We start from the raw sequence: 27,762 nt of genomic DNA on the forward strand, positions 1-27,762 counted from the left end.
GATGCTCTTTTCTCTCTGAAGATCATGTTACGTACTCTATGAAGGAAGTTCCTATGAAAAAGAAATCACCCAAATGGACTCCCACAGTTACTCTCTTCCATATTCCTGGCCAAATCAAAAGTACGTATGCCTCCTCCCTGGAAAGTAGCCATTCACGGTATCAAAGGAAGTACTGTGCCATAGACCAGAGCACAGGATTTTTGCATCTAGCAATCATTTAATAAATGGTTGTTGAAATCTTATATAAAAATCTTTGCATTCCCACTATGTGACCAAAATGATTAGTTCCATTTTTTCACATACTTAGCCATAGAAAATAACAGTAGCTAAAGTCACTGCTACACTGGATATTCATTTCTCCCTGAGTAGATTGCCATATCTACTTACTTGCCCACTAAAAACTTGAGTTATCATCTAACAACCTGATGATTATATAACAATCACCAATGATTATTTCGTCTCTATATGCACCTTGGAAAATAATTCATTGTCCTATAACAAAAAATAAAAATTTGTTTGAAGACAAAAAATACTACCAAGTAAAATAGTTCGTTTGGAAATACTTTTTAAATTATTATTATTATTTAATATTTGATGCTTTATAGGTACAAATTCGTTCTGAAGCAATGCTTGTGGACTTTTTAATTTTAAAACTTCAACTGAATAATTGACATCAAAATTGTTCAGCTGTGTTATACTTTCTCTTCTTATAAGAGAAAAACATTGCTTATAGACAGGCCCCCCACAAAATTTTGTAGATTGAGAGATCATCTCCCAATTCTTTCAGTCTTTGTCAGATTTGGCTTATGAGTGCTCTAACTTTGTAGATATAAGGGAGGTAGAAGATATCTGTGTATAAAGTATTATTCAAGCAAACAAGGTCTTTCTTTAAGTTTATGCATTTCAATATACATGGGTGTTGTTCTTAAAAATATGAAATCAAAGTTGAAAGATTTGATCCATCAAAATGTGCTGGTAAATGATATAGGGATAAATGCAAATTTCATGGTCAATACCAAAAGACAAAAAAAAAAAGTCCTCTGCCATTGTTCATGTTTTATCTATTTTTTTAAAAACTGCAGAAGGAAAAATACTCTAGGGAAAAAAAAATGAAGCTTTACTGCAAAAGAAATGAATGCAAGAAATGGCACTTTAAGTAGTGAAGAGACGTGAAGCATTGCAACTTCATAGCCTGCTAAGGAGCAACAGCTGTACCTAATTTCAACTTGACGTGCTTCAGATCTCATATTCATATAGGTATTTAATGATCCAAACATAATGGTCCTATATAGAATAATTACTTATATGAAGGAGCAAACTTCATACGCATTCCTTTTTAAATGATCCTTCAAGAGAAAAACGGCGCTGGCTCTTTGAACAATGAGTAATCTCTTTCACCAATCCAAACGTTTGGGGCTAAAAAGCTTATCTTTTATGAGAAAATAATAATAGTGGTGAGGTTACTTCTTTTTGACAGACTCTTTTTGTCTCCCGCCTTCCCAAGATAGCCAGTACAATGAAAAAAGATAGAATGCCAGGCCAATCATTAAGTCATACTGGTAGATGGTTACAAGAAATATGACAAACAAAAGGACATACGGTACTTTAGAGTTGGTGTATTTTGAAAGCAGAGATTGGTTGCTTTCACTTTGATCTTCCTGGGCAGGGAGACTAGCAGAAGCAGAGCTCTTGGATTCCTTGTCACCTGAAGAGCCCAGTGATTGTCCAGACGCTAATCCTTCATTTTCATGCCTGGCCTCTTCCACGGTCTCAATAGCTTCACTGACAAAAATCGTTGGCTGTAGAGATTTTTCCACACCGTGTTCTCCTTGTTGAAAAATCTGGCTTTTAAATCTTTCTCTGCTACTACCTGAGGTCTCTGTTCCTGAACTTTTGGAAACTTCTTCAGGTATAGACCCAAGATGAGGGTGCTTCTCAATACCCTGGATTTCACTTGTTGGATTACAATTATATTCTGATTTAGTAGAAATAGATTGGAGAGTCATGGTAGTAATTATATTCTCTACAGCAATTGCCTGTTCATGAGATGGCACTGAGGTTTTAGCATGGTGATTGGAAACGTGAGAGACATTCTGAGAAGCTCTGTTAGTGTCTGAGTTTAAAGTAGAATGAATAATAGCATCTCTGTCTGTTTTCTTTGATAATTCTTGGACCTGTTTATCATCTCTATTTTCTGGAAATGTTTTTTTGTCTTTTGGTAACATTCCCAAATGTAAATCCAGTTCTGAGGCTGCTTTTTGATTGCCTGTAATGACCTGGAAGGATTCTTCTACAGATGTGATATTTCCAATGCCACGTTTCTTCCTGTCATGTGTCTTCCCGGGATTGTACATAGATATGGTTTCTTCTTTCTCCATTTCATCTACATGTACATTACAAATACCTAAACGTGATTCCTTTTCAAAATCATTGTCATAGATTACACCTCCTGTATCTCGTTGACAAAGGGTATAATGTGAATCATCATTTCCCTCTTCATGTGGATCAAACGCTGTTTCCTTTACCTCGATGGGCCTGTCACTTCGTGCTGTCTCTTGAGGTAGCTTAGCAATTATTGCTTTTTCTCTAGCAGACATGCTTTCTAGAGCACTTTCTGATGTTGTCTTAATTATATAAGCTGTACCTGCTTCTGCTTTCTCAGTAACACCATGATCAGCTAGAGAAGACAGTTCACAGCTCACTGTTTCTTGGCAGGTAAACAATTTTTCCGTAGGAGTAGCTTTCAAATTCCTTGTATTATCTCTTTTTCCCCACATGTCTTCACAAGCAGATTGTTCCTTGTTCTGTTCTGTTCTATATGTCTTACTCTCTCTTGCTTTTCTCTGACTTTCTAGAACATTCCAACTTTGTTTCTGTTGTGCATTCTTATTCTGATCCTCAGGATTAATCCAATCTGATTTTTCTTCTTCAACTTGGAAAAGACAATCATTCCTCAAAACATTTCCACTTCTTGGTGAACAAACTTGACCAGGCATCCCTCGAAAAGTAGTGCCTTCACTAGTCAAGAGATCATGCTCTGGAGTTGTTAACACAGCGTTTTCCCAACTTAGACTTATCCTTGGTGAATGAAACATATCTGCTGTGATTGCCTGGTCGGGAATTGTGGTATCTTTACTCAGCAGGACAGTTAGGTCTCTGTTGCTAGTTTCTGTTCCTTCCATACTGATTTCAGACTGGCCCATCTTCCTTTCTTGGTCATGTAAGAATGAATGAAAATTTTTGCTTTGTTTTACATTAACACCTAAATGTATTCTTTGCTCCTCCTCCTCAGTCTTACCATTGCCATAATCTTTCTTAGAAGATCCTTTTTCCATTGATTCTTCTGAACGCAAATCCAAATTGAAATCTCCTCTTAAACATTCCCAATCTCTTATTTCAATTTTCTCAGCTCTTCCCTCATGTTTTTTATTAAGGTTGTCTGCGACTAGTTGATCTGAAGAAGGACTAGATATTTGCACTCTGCCTCTCCCTTCTGCTGGATTAGCATTATTATCCAGTACTTCTTTGCTGCCAATGTGTAATTGCACTAATTCATCACTACTAGTATCTCCCAATGGTGGCTTGATTTCTCCTATATCTGAAGTAATTTCCTCTGAAGGTTGATGTCTACACTTATTTTCTGAGGAATATTCTTCTTTGCAGTAAAAATCTCCCTTTAAGGAGCTTTCTGCTGATGAACTTGGAGACAAAGGCCTTTTAAACAAGTCAGGGTGTACTTCACCATGGATTTGCTTCTTCTCTAACCCCTCAGCTTTATTTGGAAAATTGACCGGATCTATTGCAAATGTATTCTTTTCATCTCTGGAAGCAGTACTTCTTATTAAGCATTGATTTATCTTAAGGGATAAAAAACAAAACAAAACAGATAATGATCAAATGATTTTAAATATACAAAATGAATTAGATTTCATTAGTGGGGCTAGCAGTTAACTGGTAGATTTCCTTGATTCATTTCGTTTGTGGATTTTGTATAAATTCTGAAAGCCGGATGTTTTGGGGGGATCCTTTTAGGCTATGACTTGGGAATGAGATTAATAAGAAAGGGGACCAAAATTAATCACTCTCCTTCCCAGTTTCCAAATATCACATTGTATTATTCAACTATTCTTGCTTGTCATTGCACTTTCTCCTCACTTAGGTTATACACATTGATAGCTCCATGCTAATCAATTAGAGAGCAGCTTCCTGGGTGCCCCTTGCTGCATTTACACTTGCTATAGGTGCCCCTATTACAGTTTCTCTTATTAATATGTTTTCTGCAAAGCCTCTGCAAACTATTAATAGCAAAACGTCACTCAAAGAAAAGTGAGGGAGTTAATGTCTGCAAATTCTGTTTTAATGACCCTCTGCCAACTGGTACTCAAATGTATTTGAGCTCTTCAGTGATGCCAACTGTCAGGATTTAACAGTGAGATGCCTGTGGTTTTTTTTTTTTTCTCCTTATAACTGACATTTGCATGATCTCAATAATTATATGCAAATCTTACGTTTTCCCCTTCTTCTCACATAAGGCTCATGTTACTTGTCAACTGCACAGCTGTCTTGTAAGCCAATGCCTGTGGGTTCCACAGATTTGGTTGTATTTCCATCTATTATAGAGCTTCATTGTTTTATGCATTAACGTCAGCATGGAGCAAATTAGCATCTAAATTACAGCTCCCTGTTCATTTATTGGATGTACAATCTCAGTAACTTCTAAACAAACTTTTATATTTGAGCCTGCTCATTGTAATGAGGTGTATTGGTGAAGCATGTGATTTTTCAGGGCCCTTTCATTATATTCTGTGGTTTGAAAAAAAATGGTGATGTTAACTTTCAGCTGGTGAGAATTCTCACAATGGGTGACAACTTTGTAGTTTCTTAAAGTTGGAGCAAAGTAAATTGCATACTTTAGTGATGCAGCTTCCATATCACTATAGAAAAGGTGGAAAACGTGGGGAAAGAGATGAGCTCTATTTCTTTTCTGTTTCAGCACTGACACTTGAAGAGGAAATGTCATTTTAATCTTCGATGATTATGAATCCATGTATCCTAATGATATGAGCTCCAGCCAAACACAGTAAAGGATAAATTGCATTATGTGACTCATTTACTCCCATTTCTTCCTTTGTGATAAAAATGCTATCTAAACCATCCCCCCAAAAATTCCAAATAGATTGAATGTTCACCAAGTGTGAAATTTATGATAACAAATTTAATACTAAATTGTACAGTACTGAATTTGTTTCCTGTTTAAAAAATATAGCACAGGCTATTTTCTCCTCATTCGGTAATTTAATACTTTCCAATGATATAGAACTGTGAGATTCTCACAAAGATGGAAGTAAGTTTTAAAAAAATGCTGCTAAATGCAAGAATCAGACTTGAAAAGCTGGACAGACTCTAACAACCATCTAGCCCAGCCCTCTCATTTTACAGACGAGTTTATGCTAAGTGTACACTTGTCACAAAGATTAGAAATGCACATCAGGATAGTGCTACCTCTTCTATAATTCCTACAAACTATTACTCAGAGCCGCTGGTGAAGAGATAAGAAATGAATGTCATTAATTTACCACTGCAGAGACCAGAAGCAACATACTGAAATCAAAGTGCCTTGTTGATCAAGCTAGAGATGCAAGGACAGAATAGGCGTGCTTTCACATTTGCAAATTATATTAGTTGAAACTATTGAAAGGCAGGCATTGCAGCATCTTTGAAGCATAAATGGATTCATCGTCTGTAATACCGTGGCAACCAGAACACTTACCATCAACTCTAATTCTTTTTCATTATGTTCATCATGTTCCCTGTTTACATCTTTTACATTTCGATTACTGGTTTCCAAGGCTGCCTTGTCCTCATGAGAACAAACAATTGTTGGGATATAGGTATCTGCAAAGTTAATACAATTGTGTCTGTGTAAGATTGTTATCATTGTAGGCTTTAACAAAAGACACAGATTTTGTTTAAAAATTAAATTGAAAAAATCAAATAAAAATATTACCTGTAATCTTTGAATTCTCAAAGTTATTCTCGCCTGATGTTACTAATGATTCTTCTTTACTGTCAAATTTAAAACAAAATGTTATAAATGTTTTCTGAGACTACTTCTTCTAAGTATTTTTGTACAGGGGAAAATTCAAACAAATAACAAGTCAAATAAATATTATATAACCTTTCATATTTTCTTGCATTACTTGGTATGCTTTTTAAATAAAATTGATCTCTTAGAATAATTCAATAGTAAATTACTAGTAGTAGAAAAATTTTTAAATAATTTCCACAATGCCATATTTCTAAATAAGATTGTGTTGCCTATATTTAAAACTTACATAACCAAAGTAAAAATATATGTAAATGTTGATTAGTCCATTATTCATGAATTTAGTCTTTTCAAGTGAGAACATTTTTCTGTTGGTTTAAATGATAAAGTTTTATGAACTGACAGTCCATTTGTGGTCGTGGAAATTGCTTTTTAACGTTCCAATTATTAATTTTTTGTGTGTTCCATTTTATTCAAAATTCTTTCAGTTGGGTGGATATAACATTAACTCTCTCTCTCCAAGAAAGGAGAAATAAACAAACTTACTAAAAACTGAAAGGCAGCTAAATTTATACTCAGTTCAAAGACTTTATGTGTGTATTACCATGGGCTAATTTTACAACCAAGACTTCAGATTGCTCATATGAAAGCATGTGTTTTCTTTCTTTAAAATGATTTGGGTTATACTTCCTTTATGATAATTTTCTGCATAGTGATTAAGGAAGATAAATATATTTTTCTTTCAAATGTACTCTACTTGTAGGTTTATGTGTGGCATCATTAGACTTTAGATTTGTCCATGAGACTCAGCAAGAAAAATGTTAGTGAAAAAGCTCACTTTGTGTATAGTTATGTCACAAGTCAATCTATCAGAAATGATTGGCCCAGTGTCCACATTTTCTTGTATTGTCTCGGCTGAATTTTCTTATAATGACTTTTTTTCTCCAATAAAATGCATCTAGAGAGTTGGCAATTGCTGATAAAGTTGTGTAATGGAGTCTACTCTTCATTGCATGGATAATGTTGATACAAATCCCAGGAAAGCCCATCTTTTTTCAACAAATCATGAGAAAACTAGCAAATTCTTCCATCTGGACTACACAAGAAGGTAATTCAGTTTTGTTAATATTTATATGTTTAATTTAACTTTACCAAAAATATTTGGTATTTTCCAGTGGGTCCATGAAAGAAAATAATGTTTCTACATACATAAAATATCATTGGAAAAATACAGTATTTACATAATTGATATGGAATCTATAAATCTGTATTGTTTAATGAGGCCAATAACTATGCAAAGATTTATTTTTGTGGAATCTAACTGCAAGTTGGTGCATTTTTCCTTCTCCAAATACATGATATATAGGAGCTTAAAAATATATAAACCATTAAACATCATTTAGTTGTTCCTGCTTCCTCTTTACCTGCATAACAGTGTTGAAAATCTCATTTGTAGAAGGAAAACCATAGCCATTTAAGCCTTCTGTTTTTGACTAACCAAAATGCTATCAATCATTTTTCTAACTTAATTCTCTAAGATACTTCAATTTTTAAAAAATTATTGCATCAAAAGGAAATAAATCTGCTTTTAACTAATTTGGGGGACAAAAAATTAGGTACTAAACTGTATTATTATATTGGTGTCTTATAAAACATGTAAATACATAAATATAGGAGAGAAATCTTAGATTCAGGGATAAATACAAGAAAGAGAAGCTGAAATACATGAAATTTAAATATTATACCAAATATCTATGAAGAAAAATAATAGAAGATGTGTATGATTCCTACAAGGAAAACAATAAAGTTGTATAAAGAAATACTAAAAACCGGGGGGCAGAACAAGATGGCGGAGGAGTAGGAGACCTGGATTTTGTCTGGTCTCAGGAATTCAGCTGGATAGGGATCAAACCATTCTGAACACCTACAAACTCAACAGGAGATCGAAGAAAAGAATAGCAACAACTCTCTGAACAGAAAAGCGACCACTTTCTGGAAGGTAGGACGTGTGGAGAAGTGAATCCGAGGCGATATTCGGGAGGATAGATGGCGGGGGAGGGGCCTCCGTCGGCCGCTTCTGGCAAGTGATAGAACCACGGAGCACAAAATCGGAACTTTTAAAAGTCTGCTCTGCTGAGGGACGTCACTCTGGTGGCTAAGTGGGGGGTGGAACCCTCATGGGACAGTGTGGTCTCAGGACCCTCGGGGTCACAGAAAGACCGGGGGTGCCTGAGTGCGGCAGAGCTCCCAGGTATCGGAGCGGGGAAGCCGGCTGCAGAGACAGAACCGAGGCATGGGCTCTCAGCTCGGGGTTGCCATAAACTGTGATCCGCAGCCCAGTCGGGCCACTGCTCCTCCAGCAGGGACCCAACAAGCAGCAGATCTGGGGAGACTCACCTTCTTCCCCCGGGAGGAGAGGCACGGGAGTGCACCACAGGGATCTGCGGGGCTTGGAGACTCCACACGGGGTTGGGTGTCAGAGAAAGAAACGTGCAGTCACAGGCCGGGTGAGCATGGAGTGAGGCCAGACACCGGGGAGACAGGAGTGACTGATGGCTTTTCTCTGGGGCTCACTGAGGAGTGGGGCCCCGAGTTCTTGGCTCCTCCGGGGCGGAGATTGGGAGGCCGCCATTTTCACTCTCCTCCTCCAAAGCCAAATGGAAAGCTTGCAGGGAACAAAAGCTCCGGAGAGCAAACCCGAGCAGATTACTTAGCCTGGACCGGGCAAGGGCGGGGCAATTCCGCCTCTGGCAAAGACATTTGGGAACCACAGCAACAGACCCCTCCCCCAGAAGATCCGCCAGAACAGCCAGCCAAGACCAAGTTTACCGATCAATGAGAACAGCAGAACTCCAGCACTAGGGGAATACTGCACATAGAATCCATGGCTTTTTTACCATGATTCTGTAGTCTTTCAAAGGTAATTTTTTTTTTACTTTTTTTTTTTTGAATTTTTCTTTTTCCCTTTTTCAACCAACATCTTATCAATCCCTTTTTTAAAAAAACATTTTTATTTTTCATTTTTAGAGTCATATTCTATCCCTTCATAGTAGTTACCCATATTTTTGGCATATATATATATAAGTTGTTCTCTCTTTAAAATTTTGAGATAGTTTCTTCTAACAGATCAAAATATACCCTAAATCTCTAGTGTATGGTTTTTTTCTACTCCCCCGCCTGATCACATTCTCTCCTTTTTCTTTTTTTTTTAAATCCTCTTCTTTCTTTTTTCAAATAACTTCTTATCAATTCCTTATATAAAATTTTTTATAATTTCCATCTTTACAGTCATATTCCATCCCTTCATCATATCAACCCTTATTTTTGTACATATATGTTTTTCTTTCTTTAAAATTTTGGGAGGCACTTTCTTCTAACAGACCAAAATACACCCAAAATCTAGTGTGTGGCACTAATCTATATACCAGCCTCATCATATTTGATCATATACTGTTTTTTTTTGTTTTGTTCTGTTTTTGTTTGTTTTTATCTTTATCTTTTTCTTTTTCTTTTTCCCTTTTTCTCTCTTTCCCTTTCTTTTCCCACTGCTTCAGGTCTTTTCTGATTTGTTTAGAGTATATTTTCTGGGGACCTTGTTACCCTGTTAGCATTTTGTTCTCTCATTAATCTATTCTCCTCTGGACAAAATGACAAGATGGAAAAAATCACCTCAACAAAAAGAACAAGAGGTAGTACCAACTGCCAGGGACCTACTCAATACGGACATTAGTACGATGTCAGATCTAGAGTTCAGAATCATCACTTTAAAGATACTAGCTGGGCTTGAAGAAAACATGGAAGTTATTAGAGAAACGCTTTCTGGAGAAGTAAAAGAACTAAAATCCAACCAAGTCGAAATCAAAAAGGCTTGGTTATACCTAATGAGGTGCAATCAAAAATGGGGGCACTAACTGCTAGGATAAATGAGGCAGAAGAGAGAATCAGTGATATAGAAGACCAAATGATGGAAAATAAAGAAGCTGAGAAAAAGAGAGATAAACAACTACTGGATCACGAGGGCAGAATTCGAGAGATAAGTGATACCGGAAGATGAAACAACATTAGAATAATTGGGATCCCAGAAGAAGAAGAAAGAGAGAGAGGGGCAGAAGGTATAATGGAGCAAATTATAGCAGAGAACTTCCCTAATTTGGGGAAGGAAACAGGGATCAAAATCCAGGAGGCACAGAGAACCCCTCTCAAAATCAATAAAAATAGGTCAACACCCCGACATCTAATAGTAAAACTTACAAGTCTCAGAGACAAAGAGAAAATCCTGAAAGCAGCTTGGGAGAAGAGATCTGTAACCTACAATGGTAGAAACATTAGATTGGCAACAGACCTATCCACAGAGACCTGGCAGGCCAGAAAGGACTGGCAGGATATATTCAGAGCACTAAATGGGAAAAATATGCAGCCAAGACTACTATATCCAGCTAGGCTGTCATTGAAATAGAAGGAGAGATAAAAAGCTTCCAGGACAAACAAAAACTAAAGGAATTTGCAAACACAAAACCAGCCCTACAAGAAATCTTGAAAGGGGTCCTCTAAGCAAAGAGAGACCCTAAAAGCAACATAGAAGAGAAAGGAACACAGACAATATACAGTAACATTCACCTTACAGGCAATATAATGGCACTAAATTCCTATCTTTCAATAGTTACTCTGAATGTAAATGGGCTAAATGCCCCAATCAAAAGACACAGGCTATCAGATTGGATTAAAAAACAAGACCCATCGATATGCTGTCTGCAAGAGACTCATTTTAGACCCAAAGACACCCCCAGATTGAAAGTGAGGGGGTGGAAAACCATTTACCATGCTAATGGACACCAAAAGAAAGCTGGGGTGGCAATCCTTATATCAGACAAATTAGATTTTAAACCAAAGACTGTAATAAGAGATGAGGAAGGACACTATATCCTACTTAAAGGGTCTATCCAACAAGAAGATCTAACAATTGTAAATATCTATGCCCCTAACATGGGAGCAGCCAATTATATAAGGCAATTAATAACAAAAGCAAAGAAACACATTGACAGCAGTACAATAATAGTGGGGGACTTTAACACCCCCCTCACTGAAATGGACAGATTGTCTAAGCAAAAGATCAACAAGGAAATAAAGGCTTTAAATGACATACTGGATCAAATGGACTTCACAGACACATTCAGAACATTCCATCCCAAAGCAATGGAATACACATTCTTCTCTAGTGCCCATGGAACATTCTCCAGGATCAATCACATGCTAGGTCATAAATCAGGTCTCAACCAGTACCAAAAGATTGGGATCATTCCCTGCCTATTTTCAGACCACAATGCTTTGAAACTAGAACTCAATCACAAGAGGAAAGTCGGAAAGAACTCAAATACATGGAAGCTAAAGAGCATCCTACTAAAGAACGAATGGGTCAACCAGGAAATTAAAGAAGAATTTAAAAAATACATGGAAACCAATGAAAATGAAAACACAACTGTTCAAAATCTTTGGGATGCAGCAAAGGCAGTCCTAAGAGGAAAGTATATAGCAATACAAGCCTTTCTCAAGAAACAAGAAAGGTCTCAAGTACACAACCTAACCCTACACCTAAAGAAGTTGGAGAAAGAACAGCAAATAAAGCCTAAACCCAGCAGGAGAAGAGAAATAATAAAGATCAGAGCAGAAATCAATGAAATAGAAACTAAAAGAACAGTAGAACATATCAACAAAAATGGAGCTTGTTCTTTGAAAAAATTAATAAGATTGATAAACCCCTGGCCAGACTTATCAAAAAGAAAAGAGAAATGACCCAAATCAACAAAATCATAAATGAAAGAGGAGAGATCACAACCAACACCAAAGAAATACAATTATAAGAACATATTATGAGCAACTCTATGCCAGCAAATTAGATAACCTGGAAGAAATGGAGGCATTCCTAGAGGCATTGCCTAGAGGCAATGCCTAGAGGCATTCCTGTATCAACTACCAAAACTGAACCAGGAAGAAATAGAAAACCTGAACAGACCTATAACCACTTAGGAAATTGAAGCAGTCATCAAAAATCTCCCAACAAACAAAAGCCCAGGGCCAGATGGCTTCCCAGGGGAATTCTACCAAACATTTCAAGAAGAATGAATACCTATTCTTCTGAAACTGTTCCAAAAAATAGAAATGGAAGGAAAACTTCCAAACTCATTTTATGAGGCCAGCATTACCTTGATCCCAAAACCAGACAAAGACCCCATCAAAAAGGAGAATTACAGACCAATATCCCTGATGAACATGGATGCAAAAATTCTCACCAAATTACTAGCCAATAGGATCCAACAGTACATTAAAGGATTATTCACCATGACCAAGTGGGATTTATCCCTGGGCTGCAAGGTTGGTTCAACATCCACAAATAAATCAACGTGATACAATACATTAACAAAAGAAAGAACAAGAACCATATGATCCTCTCAATAGATGCAGAAAAAGCATATGACAAAGTACAGCATCCTTTCTTGATCAAAACTCTTCAGAGTATAGGCATGGAGGGTACATACCTCAATATCATAAAAGCGATCTATGAAAAACCTACAGCGAATATCAATGGGGAAAACTGAGAGCTTTCCCCCTAAGGTCAGGAACACGGCAGGGATGTCCACTATCACCACTGCTATTCAACATAGTATTAGAAGTCCTAGCCACAGCAATCAGACAACAAAAAGAAATCAAAGGCATCCAAATCGGCAAAGAAGAAGTCAAACTCTCACTCTTTGCAGACGATATGATACTTTATATGGAAAACCCCAAAGACTCCACCCCAAAACTGCTAGAACTCATAAAGAAATTCAGTAAAGTGGCAGGATATAAAATCAATGCACAGAAATCAGTGGCATTCCTATACCACAACAACAAGACAGAAGAAAGAGAAATTAAGGAGTTGATCCCATTTACAATTGCACCCAAAACCATAAGATACCTAGGAATAAATCTAACCAAAGAGGCAAAGGATCTGTACTCAGAAAACTTTAAAATACTCATGAAAGAAATTGAGGAAGACACAAAGAAATGGAAAAATGTTCCATGCTCATGGATTGGAAGAACAAATATTGTGAAGATGTCAATGCTACCTAGAGCAATCTACACATTCAATGCAATCCTTATCAAAATATCATCCACTTTTTTCAAAGAAATGGAACAAATAATCCTAAAATTTGTATGGAACCAGAAAAGACCCCGCATAGCCAGAGGAATGTTGAAAAAGAAAAGCAAAGCCGGCGGCATCACAATTCCGGACTTCCAGCTCTATTACAAAGCTGTCATCATCAAGACAGTATGGTACTGTCCCAAAAACAGGCACATAGATCAATGGAACAGAATAGAGAGCCCAGAAATGGACCCTCAACTCTATGGTCAACTCATCTTTGACAAAGCAGGAAAGAATGTCCAGTGGAAAAAAGACAGTCTCTTCAACAAATGGTGTTGGGAAAACTGGATAGCCACATGCAGAAGAATGAAACTGGACCATTTCCTTACACCACACACAAAAATAGACTCCAAATGGTTGAAAGACCTCAATGTGAGACAGGAGTCCATCAACATCCTAAAGGAGAACACAGGCAGCACCTCTTCGACCTCAGCTGCAGCAACTTCTTCCTAGAAACATCGCCAAAGGCAAGGGAAGCAAGGGCAAAAATGAACTATTGGGACTTCATCAAGATAAAAAGCTTTTGCATAGCAAAAGAAACAGTCAACAAAACCAAAAGACAACCGACAGAATGGGAGAAGATATTTGCAAATGACATATCAGATAAAGGGCTAGTATCCAAAATCTATAAAGAACTTATCAAACTCAACACCCAAAGAACCAAGAATCCAACCAAGAAATGGGCAGAAGACATGAACAGACATTTTCCCAAAGAAGACATCCAAATGGCCAACAGACACATGAAAAAGTGCTCAACATCACTTGGCATCAGGGAAATCCAAATCAAAACCTCAATGAGATACCACCTCACACCAGTCAGAATGGCTAAAATTAACAAGTCAGGAAATGACAGATGTTGGCGGGGATGCAGAGAAAGGGGAACCCTCCTACACTGTTGGTGGGAATGCAAGCTGGTGCAGCCACTCTGGAAAACAGTATGGAGGTTCCTCAAAAAGTTGAAAATAGAGCTACCATATGATCCAGCAACTGCACTACTGGGTATTTACCCCAAAGATACAAGTGTAGGGATCCGAAGGGGTACATGCACCCCGATGTTTAAAGCAGCAATGTCCACAATAGCCAAACTGTGGAAAGAGCCAAGATGTCCATCGACAGATGAATGGATAAAGAAGATGTGGTATATATATACAATGGAATATTATGCAGCCATCAAAAGGAATGAGCTCTTGCCATTTGCAATGATGTGGATGGAAGTGGAAGGTATTATGCTGAGCGAAATAAGTCAATCAGAGAAAGACATGTATCATATGACCTCACTGATATGAGGAATTCTTAATCTCAGGAAACAAACTGAGGGTTGCTGGAGTGGGGGGTGGGATGGGAGGGATGGGCTGACTGGGTGATAGACACTTCGGAGGGTATGTGCTCTGGTAAGCGCTGTGAATTGTGCAAGACTGTTGAATCTCAGATCTGTACCTCTGAAACAAATAATGCAATATATGTTAAGAAAAAAAAAGAAGAAGATAGCAGGAGGGGAAGAATGAAGGTTGGAAATCAGAGGGGTAGACAAACCATGAGAGACGATGGACTCTGAAAAACAAACTGAGGGTTCTGGAGGGGAGGGGGGAGGATGGGTTAGCCTGGTGATGGGTATTAAAGAGGGCACGTTCTGCATGGAGCACTGGGTGTTATGCACAAACAATGAATCATGGAACACTTCATCTAAAACTAATGATGTAATGTATGGGGATTAACATAACAATAAAAAAATTTAAAAAAAAAGAAATACTAAAAACCTAGAAAAATTGAGATACATACCATGTTCATAGATAGGAAGAAGATATATTAAATTATTAATTCTCTCCCAAATTGATTCAATCCAATTCTAATCAAAGTCCCACAACAGTTTTTGGGGCTCCTGGGTGGCTCAGTCAGTTAAGCATCTGCCTTTGGCTCAGGTCATGATCTTGGGGTCCTGGGATCGAGCCCCAAATCAGGAGCCTGCTTCTCCCTCTCCCTCTGCCTCTCCTCCTGCTTGGGCTCTCTTGCTTGCTCTCTCTCCCTCTCTCTATCTCTCTCTCTCAAATAAATAAAAATCCACAACAGGTTTTTTTTTTTTTTTTTACAAAATTTGAAAATAGGATCTTAAAGAGAAGACTAAAGGACTGAAGGTAGATAAAATATTTTTGAGAAGTAACTGTGAGGAGAAACCTGCTCTACCTGATTTCAAGAGATCATATGAAGTTTTAGTTTTTTAAGACAGTTATGGTGGTATGGAGATGGACAGACAGGGATTGAGAGCATAGTGACAGATTTGCACATATCTAGAACTTGGGTATATTACAAACATGGTATATCATATAGTAGGTAATAAGGGATTGTTCAAAAATGAAGATAGGGAAAATGGCTGCTTCTATGAGAAAAGATGAAATCAGCACAACATATATTCAGAAATGAACTCCAGATGGATTAATATCTGAAATGTCAAAAATCTTGAAATTCTTTTTTTAAAAAGATTTATTTTTTATTTTATTTTATTTTATTTTATTTTTCAAATATATACATGCATTTTTATTTTAACATTTGTGGCCAATACTGTGTAAGACCAATGTTTATGACCTTACATTAACTTCTCCAGCAGGACCCATATACAGCAGAAGTGTTCGTATTGCTTTTATTTCTGCTTGTTAGACTAATAGTATCCTAAAATAATTTAGCCATCTGGAATCATACTTATGCAAAATATAAAAAGAATCTAGATGATTTAATTGTATTCTGTATTTCTGTAATTCTATATGAAAAAATAGTAAGTGAACTCATGATGTAATTTTCCCAAAACACAGCTTTTATTATAGCATGCTCTAAACTAGATAAACCTCTTTCTGTAAACATTGTGCATGCTCATGAAAAGTCTGCTTTCCAAAATAGGTATAATGAACAAATATAAGTAAAACTGTTCAAGAAATTTACCCTTGAAACTTAAATTTACTATTACCACATTTGGAAAATAACCCAGAAATGTTCCACTAAGGAATGCTGAAATGTAAACAATTTGAATTTTAAAGTCATTTATTCTTTTGAAAATGTTTTAAACAACAACAACAACAAAATCTAAGATTTAAATCTGTCTCTATGAATAGCTTAAGCAATATACTAAATCATACTTAATTAGAACCAACAAAAACATTGGCAGTAATGCAACTAATGTCTAATGAACCCAGAAGTTCAGATAAAATTAGAAATCTATGTATCCTCTATAACAAAATATTTCCTTAATTCAGAAAAAAAATCTAGGGGCACCTGGGGGGCTCAGTCATTAAGCGTCTGCCTTCGGCTCAGGTCATGATCCCGGGGTCCTGGGATTGAGCCTCACATCAGGCTCCCTGCTCTGCGGGAAGCCTGCTTCTCCCTCTCTCACTACCCCCTGCTTGTGTTCCCTCTCTTGCTGTGTCTCTCTCTGTCAAATAAATGAAATAAAATCTTTAAAAAAAAAGAAAAGAAAAGAAAAAAAATCTAGCATCTGATTTAAGTATATAAAACCAGAATATTCTTTTTTGCCAGTGTTCTGTTGAAATGTGAGATTTATACAACCAGTTTGATTAAATTGACCAGTAGAGGTTTATTTTTACTCCTGTATACTTCTGGTATCTGTTTAACAGGTTTTACTTTGATGGAATTAAGTTGCAATTGTCACTGACCTAGTTATCAGAATTACGCTTAGTATCAATTCTTTCTTTATTTTAGAGAGAAAGAGAGCACGAGCGGGAGGAGGGGCAGATGAAAAAGGAGAGAAATCATCAAGCGACTCCACACTGAGCATGGAGCCAAACGGGGGGGCTCAATCTCACTACCCTAAGATTATGACCTGAGCCAAAACCAAGAGTTGGACACTCGACCTACTGTGCCACCCAGGCATCCCAAAACCTTGAAATTCTTAATAGAAAAAACGTGTGAATATCTTACAGACTTCAGAGTTGGAAATGTTTTCTTAAATAAGAAGAAAAAAAGTGGCTATAAAAAAAAGATTGTCAGTTTAACTATATTGAAATTTAAAACTTGTTCATTAAAAGACAGATTTATAAGAGAAAAATATAAATTACAAACTAGGATAGAATGCATGTGTTACATAAAATCAACACAAAAAAAGCATCAATAATATATAAGAAAATCAATAAGAAAGCAAGAACATTTTCATAGACTCAAGGGAGAGGGACAGACATTTCACTGAAGAGAAACTTCATATAGCCAGTAAGCACATAAAAGGATAGGCAGTATTGTCAGAGAACAGAGAAATGTAAATCAAAACCACAAGGAGATATTATTTTAATATCCATTTAATTGATAAAAATTGCTATCAAGTACACAAACTTGAAACGATCTAAATGCCCACCAACAGAAGAGACACACAGAACTATGGCATATCATAAAAAGAAATATTACATAGCATTCAAAATTAATAAACCACAGAGACATACAACAATATGGATAAATCTTAGTAACATCGCATTAAATGAATAGTTCCAAAACATTACATCAGAGGATGTTCTTTTTATAAGCTAAAAACTACTAAAATAATTTGAATATATATATATATATATATATCAAGGATAATATATATATATTATCAAGGAAAACAGAATATACTAAAAAGTTATATAAACAAGAAAGCTTGATTTTAAAGATTATGGTTACGTCAGGTGGGGCAAGTTGGGGTAAGGGATGAGGAAAGGAAGTGATTAGAATTTGGTTGTTGTTTTGAGTGGTAGTTTTGCAGGTGCTTATTACATTATTTAAAATATCTAGTTAAATTCTAATTTCAGATAATTTATTAAGACAAATGGCTTACTCTCTGGCTTAGATTAGAGGATGTCTTTAGATAAAATCCCACGCTGAAATTCAAAGTGCCAGTCATACGACCAGTTACATCTAAAGAGTATAATTAAAACAACTTTAGAAGAATTGAGGATAAAAACAAAGCACCTGGGCACCTGGGTGGCTCAGTTGGTTAAGCAACTGCCTTCGGCTCAGGTCATGATCCTGGAGTCCCGCGATCGAGTCCCACATCGGGCTCCCTGCTCGGCGGGGAGTCTGCTTCTCCCTCTGACCCTCCTCCTTCTCATGCTCTCTGTCTCTCATTCTCTCTCTCTCAAATAAATAAATAAAATCTTTAAAAAAAAAAAACAAAGCACCTGATGGTTGATGATAGGGCCCAGAACTACACAATTGTCATAGAAATGAAAAGCATTATTGATTATTTCGGGTCTCCCTTTCATGTTACCTGAGCTCTTTTAAGCAAGGAAGTTTCTTATTTCTTTGTATTCCCAGGGGCTAAAACAGTGCCTGACCCATACTAGTGGCTGTTGAATAAATGCACAACATCCTTTCTACTCTTCCCTTCTCTTTACCTCTTTGTCTTTTAATGCTTAAAGTTTCACCCCTTCCAAAGCTCAGGACAATGTTTTTAATTATGACATCAAATAATTAAACAACATTTTAAAATCTTATAAACTTAGAAATTAAAAAGTCAAAAAGATATGTATTTTGTGGAGAAAGTTTATTTCCAGTGCATCTTAAATCATATAATATAGCCTTTTGTATTATTTAATCATAAGAAAGGTCATTCATTCTTCTAGAAGATATTTTGATCACCCACTCTCATAACTTAATAATAAACACTGGGATATCATAACGTCTTACTTTTAGGAAGCTAAAATGTAAGGATGGAAATAGACACATCAACAGGCAATTATTATAATCACTGTAATAAGTGATAAGTATTATAATACATTATGGAATATGAAACATATTCTCTAAGAAAAAAAGGGAGGACAGAAACAAGGAGGGTACTCTGTGGGGAAATCATGGAATTTTTTACAAAGGAAGTAATATTTTGAGTCACTGAGTTATTGAGGAAAGTAAGAGTTTGGCAATTAGAGAAGAATGGTATGGTCATTCCAGACAGAGGCAATAACAAGTGGTAAAAGATTTTAGGGTAAGAAAGCACAAAAGACAGAGACACATTCAGAAACAATGAAATGTTCAGACGGTTCAAATTGTATTGGGGGGAAAGAATGCCGAGGAACAGAACTAGAGTTAGTTTGAATAGGTTTTGGTGGTGGTGTTTTTTTTTTAGTAAGTTTTTATTTAAATTCCAGTCAGTTAACATACAGTGTAATATTAATTTCAGGTGTACAATTTAGTGATTCAACACTTACAACATCTGGTGCTCGTCACAAGTGCCCTCCTTAATCCCCATCACCTATTTAACCCATCCCTCAGCCCACCTCCCCTCTGGTAATCATCAGTTTGTTTTTGAGTAGGTTTTAAAGGGCTTAGCATGCCAAGCAGAGTGGGGCTGAATTCTTTATGCACTTTTTAACCACTGCAGGGGGTGGTAGGGAAAGGGAGTTCAATGGGAGAGAGACATGATCAGATGTCCATTTTAGAACCAATCTCTGGAGGTACATTTAGGGACTTCTCTAAGGAGAACCTGAATGAGCCACAGTGGGGCAGGTAGACTAGCCACGAGAAGACTACAATATTTCAGGCACAAATATGATGAGGGTTAAAGGTGACAGCAAGGAAAGAGGAGAGGAATCAAATTTGAGTTACAACTTTTGATGTGGCAAAAATATGATTTGTTGATCAATTCCCTGTAGATAGATTTTAAAAATGACTCTCTGCCTGACGTTGGTTGCATTCATGAGATTTAGAAATCTACTGTTTTCCCTCCTAAGACCTAAGCAAGGAAGAATTAAATCTGGAAGTTAACTGGGGCCCCTGCACTACAAGTCAGGAAGGTGTTGAATTAATCTGCAGTGTGGTTTCTGATCTCTTATGGGCTGGGTGATCTGCTTCTGAGGTACCCATGAGAAGCACCTTCTTCCCTAATCTCACATGCTTGGACAGGGGACCCACAAGTTATGCTTAGGTTCCTGGCTTTTATTCTAGTCCTTCACTGGGGAAAAATAAAATGCCTTCCCATCCACACTGTTCACCTGGGCCATAACATTCTAAGTAGTTATTAGCCAGCCTGTAAGTAGTACCTACTAGTTCTGCTAGATCTGGGCATTCTATCTAGATGAATCTCTAAGGAACTAGAGATCAAGCTCATAAAGGAACTTGCATCTCCGTTGTTCAGGAGCCCTGCTACCTGTCCCTCCCTTCTCCCATGGATACTATAACTCTTGATATAACAACAGTTCCCCAAATCGCCTTTCATATCAGAAGCACCAGATCAGATCTCTCTAAGTTTTAAATTAATAGACCTGCACATGGAGGTGGGAAGGGAATGGAGAATGATAGAGCTGAGAAACTCCCAAGATGATTTTGATGTGAGGCCAGATTTGTAAACCCAATAAAGATGTGATGTATCTCAGTGCACTGAGTCCATTGAGTCTAGCTATGCAGACTGCCCCTTCCCTCAATGATAGGCAGTGGGGAGAGTCATTTCTCTGCTTTAGTTGGCCCTCCTGGTCCCAAACCTGGTTCCCCTACTCCTTGTTAGTTTGCTATGACTTTGTCACATGCTTTCCTACTATTTAGAAAACACTTAAGAGTGGAGAGAAATAAAGGCTAATGCAGAGGTTTCTAGTTTGAGAATTTAAAAGGATGGAACTAGCATCACCTGAAATAGAGAATTCAGGAGGTGAAACAAGGGTGAAGGAAAGCAATGAGTTTCATTGAGGAAATGTGTTAGGCTTAGAAGGTCTTTGGGCTTTTGACCAAATGGGAAGTGAAAATTAGTGTTTATTGAATGAAAAATGCCCAGATTTTATTGTTTTTTTTCTCTCTTATAATATCATTGCACAAAGGCTTGCATCATCTTTACAATTTAAATTTTCCCCCACTTCAAAGAAATGGGACATAACATTGAAATTTTGTGTGATGGCCTCAAGTAGATAATAAATATGTTTTGAATATATAAAGAAATTAATGGTTTCCAATCAATAATGATCAATAATGATCCATATGAAATATAATAGCCACGTGACCTCGGACATGATACTCAACCTCTCTATGCCTCAGTTTACTCCAAAATATTGCCTCTTCCTTATACAGGGCAATTATTTAGCACAGTTCTCAATACATGGAAGTGTTTAATAAATTTATCGTTATTATCACTATTGTTATTATTATTATTGTTATTAGTGATGTGTGGTAAACACATTCTACGCTACTATGGTACCCAAGTGCCATGCCTTTCCTTTCACTTGGAGTTATCTGTAGTTTTTAATGTTTACCCTATATTCTCTCATACCTTTAATTCACAAGCTACTTTCAAGAGTAAAATTTGTAACCCATGATAGCATACTTGCTTAGTTGTTTTTACAATGCCCTTCTCAGAGGACCATCCTCCAAAGAAAAATCACTAGATCTTCAGTAAAAGTAACCTTTTATTGAAAAGTGTCCTCTCCAAATACAGTGTGCACGGGAATGTTAATCCACACTTTCTTCTTTATTCAGTGTCGAGATTTAGGCACCATGTTAATATTACCACATTACTGCAGTTTCTGCATATGTGACACTTCTGCTTTTGGAGTTAATTTTAACACTGTTGAAATGTAGTCGTTTTTGTATAAGTAATGATATGATTTTCCTAAGGTCCTATAATGCCATTGTGCTAAAAAGCTCATATGTCTCTTAAAATATGAGTAAAACCTCTCAGAGACCTGTTCCACACAATCCGAGTCTGATGTGATGGAATTACCCAACCAGTCCGGGTAAATGTCAGGATTGGGTTGCAGGCAGCAAAAGTGTAACTCTGTTCCAAGAGCAATAAAAAAGTTGGCATAAAAAAGGATCATTTCCAAAGTGGTCATGACTTGTATTTGTGTCTCCTTAACACTGCTGCAAGATGCTCGGCATTGCTCAGAGAACACCATACTTGGAATTCTTGGGCACCACCTTTCACTCAGAGAAACAGCTAAAAAATGCATAAATGTTGAACTCCTCAAGCAGTTCAGCCTGTCCTCTTTGGTCTTATTTTGTTTCCTCTATCCTCCTCCCTTAAAGAAAGAAAGGAAAATAAATGGAGAGCTTTTAAATTAGAAAAAATAGGCACCTCTTTGAGATTTTTTTTTAAGACACTTAAAAAGAGTACATCAACATTGGCATTGGCACTGACAAATGGCTACTCCTAGAAATACTGAAAAGGCTTTCCTGGGATAATAATTACATATTGTATACTATTTATTTTCATAATTTTATGGTGATATTTTCCTAAAAATTCACTTTCTAGTATTCTGACTTTTTTTTTAGCCACTTCTGAATTGGCGGATGGGGGAAAGCAAAAGCTTGTACTTAACGAGAGGTAATGTTGAAAATACATTAACTACTAGAGCTTAATATCTGTCCCTTTGGTGTTACAATACCAGTAGTCTTCTCTTGATCCGGAGTAAAACTGAAAACAGCAGTGAAATATTTGATCAAAAGACAGAGAATTAAAGAGATAAATTTCTAATTGTGAGCGGAAGTATCTAAGGAAAAAAGATTTAAAGGCATGATGCAGAAGGAATTTAGATTGAAAAGACAAATTATATTCAGTTCCTTGATGATAAAGAAAGCACAATAAAATGAAGACAGCTCTGCATTATTAACAGGGATTGAAAGAAGCAAGAAATAATCTCAAAGAGAAAACATCAACATTTTTAAATGGCTTTATATTCCCTTCAATCCTGAATCTGGAGACTAATAACTAATATGGTAAGGAATATGGTTTTTGTGGGCATCACATTCCTTATCTTTGAAGTAAAGGCTCTGGATTAGATTAGGGATATCAAATACAATACCCTCATGCTGGCCTCTCTCTCTAGCACCCATGGCAAGGACTGATAACAGATCAAGGGATTTCCTTGCTGAGACCAGATTCAACTCAATGAACCTTCTCCACACAGCCAGGCAGCCACTACCCATCAACCCTTTTATTGCTCAAATTGGAATGAACTTGCTCTTCTCAGTTTTGCTATTAAATAACATGCCTTCCAGTTTTAGAGTTCTATATTTATATAACTAATAGGAGTATTTATGAATATAATTTTGAAATGTTTTATTTGGAAATTTCTTAAACTATTAAAAAAATAAAAATGCTAGCAGAATCAGTAGAAATAGCTGCTAACTCAAAATTTCAACACAGTCAAAAATAAACTCTTGGTAAAAATCTTATGGTCAGCATTATCAGTTCAAATTGATAGAAATCCTACCTGCACAGTTTGTGAGCTAATCTTATATTATTTGTAGTAAAGATTACAGAATCATTTACTTCCACATCATTTTACTTATGTTCTTGTAAAACTTTTCAAATAACAGAACATTACATATATCACAACTGGTTGGATAAACAAATGTATTGGATAATACCTATCATATAGGCTCATTTATTACTTATAAAATGTAATCATAAACCATGGCAAACCACAAGACCCTTGAATAAACTCTAGTGAACAGCTCAAGCATTCAAGAAACTAAGCACATGCCACGACATTAGGGACCAGATGGTTTTATTGAGTCATTTTCCTGTTTTCCATAAAGCTGATTTACTACATTCTTAAAAATCTTTTCTATTTCTATTTCTCAATTAGAGCATTGCCCATTGCCTCGGTGCTTGATCTTGAGAACGTACTGAAAACAATTGTACTATGCCTTCTCAATACAGGAAATTTCAATAACTGAAAAACATACCTTTGTTGAAGAATCCTTTGGTAAGTTTCTTTTCCAAAGTTTCTTCATTTCATAACTTGGTTGCCTACTAAGGATTGCCCATTCAAATCTGCCTTGCCATGTCAAAGTGCTGGGTGCTATTTTTTCTGCTCACCTCACCTCACAGGAATCAGGACAAAAAAAAAAAGACTGTTTAGATTTAGTTCTGTGATTGAATCTGGGCAACATGTGCATTTTGTGGCAATGTGTATTTTCTCAAGAGGTACTACATTGTGAGCATCTAGTGAAGAATTAAGTAGCCTCTTGGAGGTCCATGTGTGAACCAAAAATTGTAGGTTGCTTTGGGAGGAGATAGAATTATAAGCAGAATCCATGAATTTTAAGTAAAGAAGACTTATAGGTAAACCTGGCTCAAGGAATGACTCTGCCACAACCTGCCAGTTATATTCCATTGAGAGAGAAATGTGATTGTTTTTAAGCAATGAGTACTGGAAAAACTAAAGAATACACATCAGAGGGATATCAGAAAAAGTTCTTAAACTTATTGGCCCAAAGGCCTTATTTTACTTGAGTTCTTAAAGGAAGTAATTGTCACCCATGGAGTAGGTGGGTGACAAGAAACGAGTGATTGTTCAGCTGAGAGTCCTGCTACTTCCAAAGTTGGACATCCTTATTCTCCAGAGTTCCCCTGCAAAGCGACTAAGAGTTTTATACCATCTCCGTCTTCCAAAAATTATCAGAGTATTGTCGTGTGTATTTTTTCCCTAAGGATACTAAGTTGCAGGCATTCTTTTTTTCATAACGATGTTGATTTATCTGTGGTTGTGTAAAAAGTCACTATCACAGAGTCATGACTACTGAGCCAGCTAATTGAAATTACAGAAACTCTGATTAAACACGCTTTCTTTGTGGAATCTACGTGTAAGTATTGCTAAGCTATTTGGTTTGTTAAATACTGAGCTTTGACATACAAGCTCTTTAGCATTTCTGTTACTTATTGTTTTGAAACTGTTTTAAGAAAAAGTAATTTAAAATGTAAATTGGTATATCCAGTGTATGTTTGGAAGGGTTAGGAGGCAGAGTCAACACAAAGGAGCATGAGACTTCCAGACTTTGAAATCAAATCATTCAAGAAGTGGCACCTCTCAGAAGGAATTGTTGCCAAATGGAGGGTGACAGGTATGAGGTCAGAGTACCAACCTGTAGCTGCTCATCTGAGCATCTTTGCCCTCAATTTTCTCAAAATAGCAATGTTTACAAGTGGTTGTTCATTTGTTATTTTTTTTTTTTATGGGGAACAAAGTGCTAAGAAACTTCTCCAACTTTTTCCCCCAGTTCTACCGATTCCTGTCTCCTGACAAAGGATCTCAAGCATGTGTCAATACTCTTTCCTTCATCTGGAAAGTAAATCAGGCGAGATGGTGTGTAATTCAGTAGAAATACTGGAAGAACAATTCTTCAGTATTTTTTATAGGAGATCATAGATTTTATGTTTGTAAAAAAGCACCAGATATCTTAAATAGAGTAATTGGGACCAACTTGCCAAAGCAAGTTAGAAAAGTTAAAATTGTGCCTTCCTGCGACTACCTTGAATTGTTAAATTTAAAAGTTATAAAGTAATTTTTTAGCTCATTTCTTTATTGCTATGAAATTAATATATGTCTGCTATTTCCTCTTTATTTTTAATTTTTTATACTATCAGCTACTGCTTTGGTTTTAATGAGTGTTTATGATATGAAATCTGTTCTAATTCATTTCCATGTTCAAGCAATTCAATTTCACAAACATACTTCCAAACTAGCTATTCTACTTACGCTAATCACAGCATGAATTGATATATCAGGGAAAAGAGAAATATGGTAAATTGGGTTGGATGGTTTATGTTAAAATCCAAATAAGAACCCTATTATCCAACTGGATTTGTGTTTAACTGCATTTGAGAAGTTTTCTAGGCAGAGGAGTAAGACTTAAAGCATTATTTCTGAATTTAATGCTTTTGTGAACTTACGTCACACATTAAAATCATCTTAATGCACCTTTTTGTCAATTCTTCACAATAGTATTACAAAAGGAAGGGAAAAGAGGATACATTTAAAAAGCAAATGAAAAAGAACTCAATGGGAGCCTATTAGGCTACCTGTTGATGAGCATGTAAGAGAGTCATTAATATGCGGCTCATTGACATGATAGGCCATAATGACTCCTCCAGGGACGGTTCAGTCTATTGTGTCAGAGACTAGTTAGGGATTCATTAACGTGAAGACTCATGACTTCTTAATATGCAAATTATTAATGCAATGCATTGAGGCATCCCTCACAAATGTCCTCATTTTGCATTACATGTCTTCTTTGCCACCCTTTACCCACACCTTTTGTGAACTGTTTTCTTTTTTCCATCCTCTGTTGCAGATCTCTTCACAAAAGATGCCGTACTCCTGTGGAATCTACCACTTCACATTCAAAGACCTCCTCCCCTTCAGCCCACCTTTCTGGGATTTATTGCAGGTCCACATATACAAACCCCTTGAACATTTTGAATAAATCAGTAAAAATTCAGCATAAAATCTGATTTGATATATTTCTCCAATGTCAAATTGGTTTTTGGCTAAAGTCAGGGCAATGTGAACAAAGTGGTTGTTTTTAAGAAATGAGACTCTGAAACATTAATACTATCATTTATACTGAAGGTGGGAAGGGAAAGAAAAAGAGAGCTGAGAAAAGCCCAAGAAAGAAGACACAAGAAAAAAAAGTTTAATTAAACCAAGTAGGAAGAGTAAGTATTCATACCAATGTAATACATTAAATGAAGAAATGGATTTAAACCACTCAATGTCTGGCATACAGCAAGCAATCAATAAGTATTAGCTGTTATTATTATGTTGGCATTTTGCACTCTGCACAAAGACAAAGTTAAAATCCACATTTCCTATTGAAACAATAAGAAAAATGTTATTGAGTGAAAGTTGTTCCATCTATAAATTAATATACCATAATGAGGGAATCAAACATATTCTTTATTCCTACAACAGAATTAGCTACAGCATTCATGGAGAGGTACTCAGGCATCCTTTGAAACTTATCCAGATTTCATGTATAGAAACTATGTTTTAATATACCCTTTCATGTGGGACTTTATATACTACCTATATTCATTTTCTTGCCACTCTATTATTCTAACGTTGTCTAAAACACAATACCTTCTCTGCTAAACTTCAGGAGAAACAGACTCTATTTCTAATTTCCATTAGCCCTCAACTCTGCAGTAGGTCTACAGAAGTCTATTTATCATAAAATTCATATCTCCATACAAAATCAGTAACATTTTTTAAAGCTAACAGCTTTATCGAATTATAATATATACGCCATAAAATTCACCCACTTTAAGTGTACAATACAATAATTTTTAGCATATTTAGTATATTTTCAGAATCGTGCAGCCATCACCAAAAACTAACCTTAAAACATTTCCAGTACCCCAAAAAGAAACCTCATGTCCTTTAGAATCACTCTTCATTTCTCAACCCCAGCCTTAGAGACACTAATCTTCCTGTCTCTATATATTTGCCTAATTTGGACATTTTATACAAGTGGAATTATGCAATATGTGTCCTTTCATGTCTGGCTTCTTTCACAGAGCATAATGTTTTGAGGCTCATCGATGTTGTAGCATGTATCAGTACTTTCTTTTTATTGCTTAATAGTATTCCATTATATAGATATAACACACTTTGTTTATTCATTCACCAGTTGTTGGGCATTTGGATTTTTCCACCTTTTGGTACTTGTGGATAGTACTTCTATAAACATTTACATTTGTGTGGGCATATGTTTTCATTTCCCTTGGGTAGAAACCTAGATGTGAAATTGCTGGGCTATAGTCATTCCATATTTCACATATTAAGAAACTGTCATACTA

The 27,762-nt window shown here is 36.3% G+C and overlaps 1 protein-coding gene and 1 long non-coding RNA gene across 2 annotated transcripts in view; one reads left to right on the forward strand and one right to left on the reverse strand.

Annotated features, from left to right (window-relative positions):
- Positions 1–26,339, forward strand: LOC118020999. Its single transcript, XR_004682073.1, has 4 exons — positions 1–120; positions 7,009–7,154; positions 23,768–23,887; positions 26,256–26,339. It is a non-coding gene; the product is annotated as an uncharacterized LOC118020999 (long non-coding RNA).
- Positions 836–27,762, reverse strand: part of PPP1R3A (protein phosphatase 1 regulatory subunit 3A) — a 46,082-nt gene continuing 19,155 nt past the window's right edge. Inside the window, exons 2-4 of the mRNA XM_035020959.1 lie at positions 6,008–6,066; positions 5,771–5,895; positions 836–3,857 (exon numbers count right to left, since the gene is read on the reverse strand). Of these exons, the coding sequence (XP_034876850.1) occupies positions 1,461–3,857; positions 5,771–5,895; positions 6,008–6,066 (2,581 nt within the window). The 3' untranslated portion in view covers positions 836–1,460. The remainder of the gene's footprint in view (positions 3,858–5,770; positions 5,896–6,007; positions 6,067–27,762) is intronic.

The sequence above is a fragment of the Mirounga leonina genome, unplaced genomic scaffold (genome assembly GCF_011800145.1).
Source record: "Mirounga leonina isolate KUSES-001 unplaced genomic scaffold, KU_Mleo_1.0 Mir_174, whole genome shotgun sequence".
In the NCBI taxonomy this organism is placed as follows: domain Eukaryota; kingdom Metazoa; phylum Chordata; class Mammalia; order Carnivora; family Phocidae; genus Mirounga; species Mirounga leonina.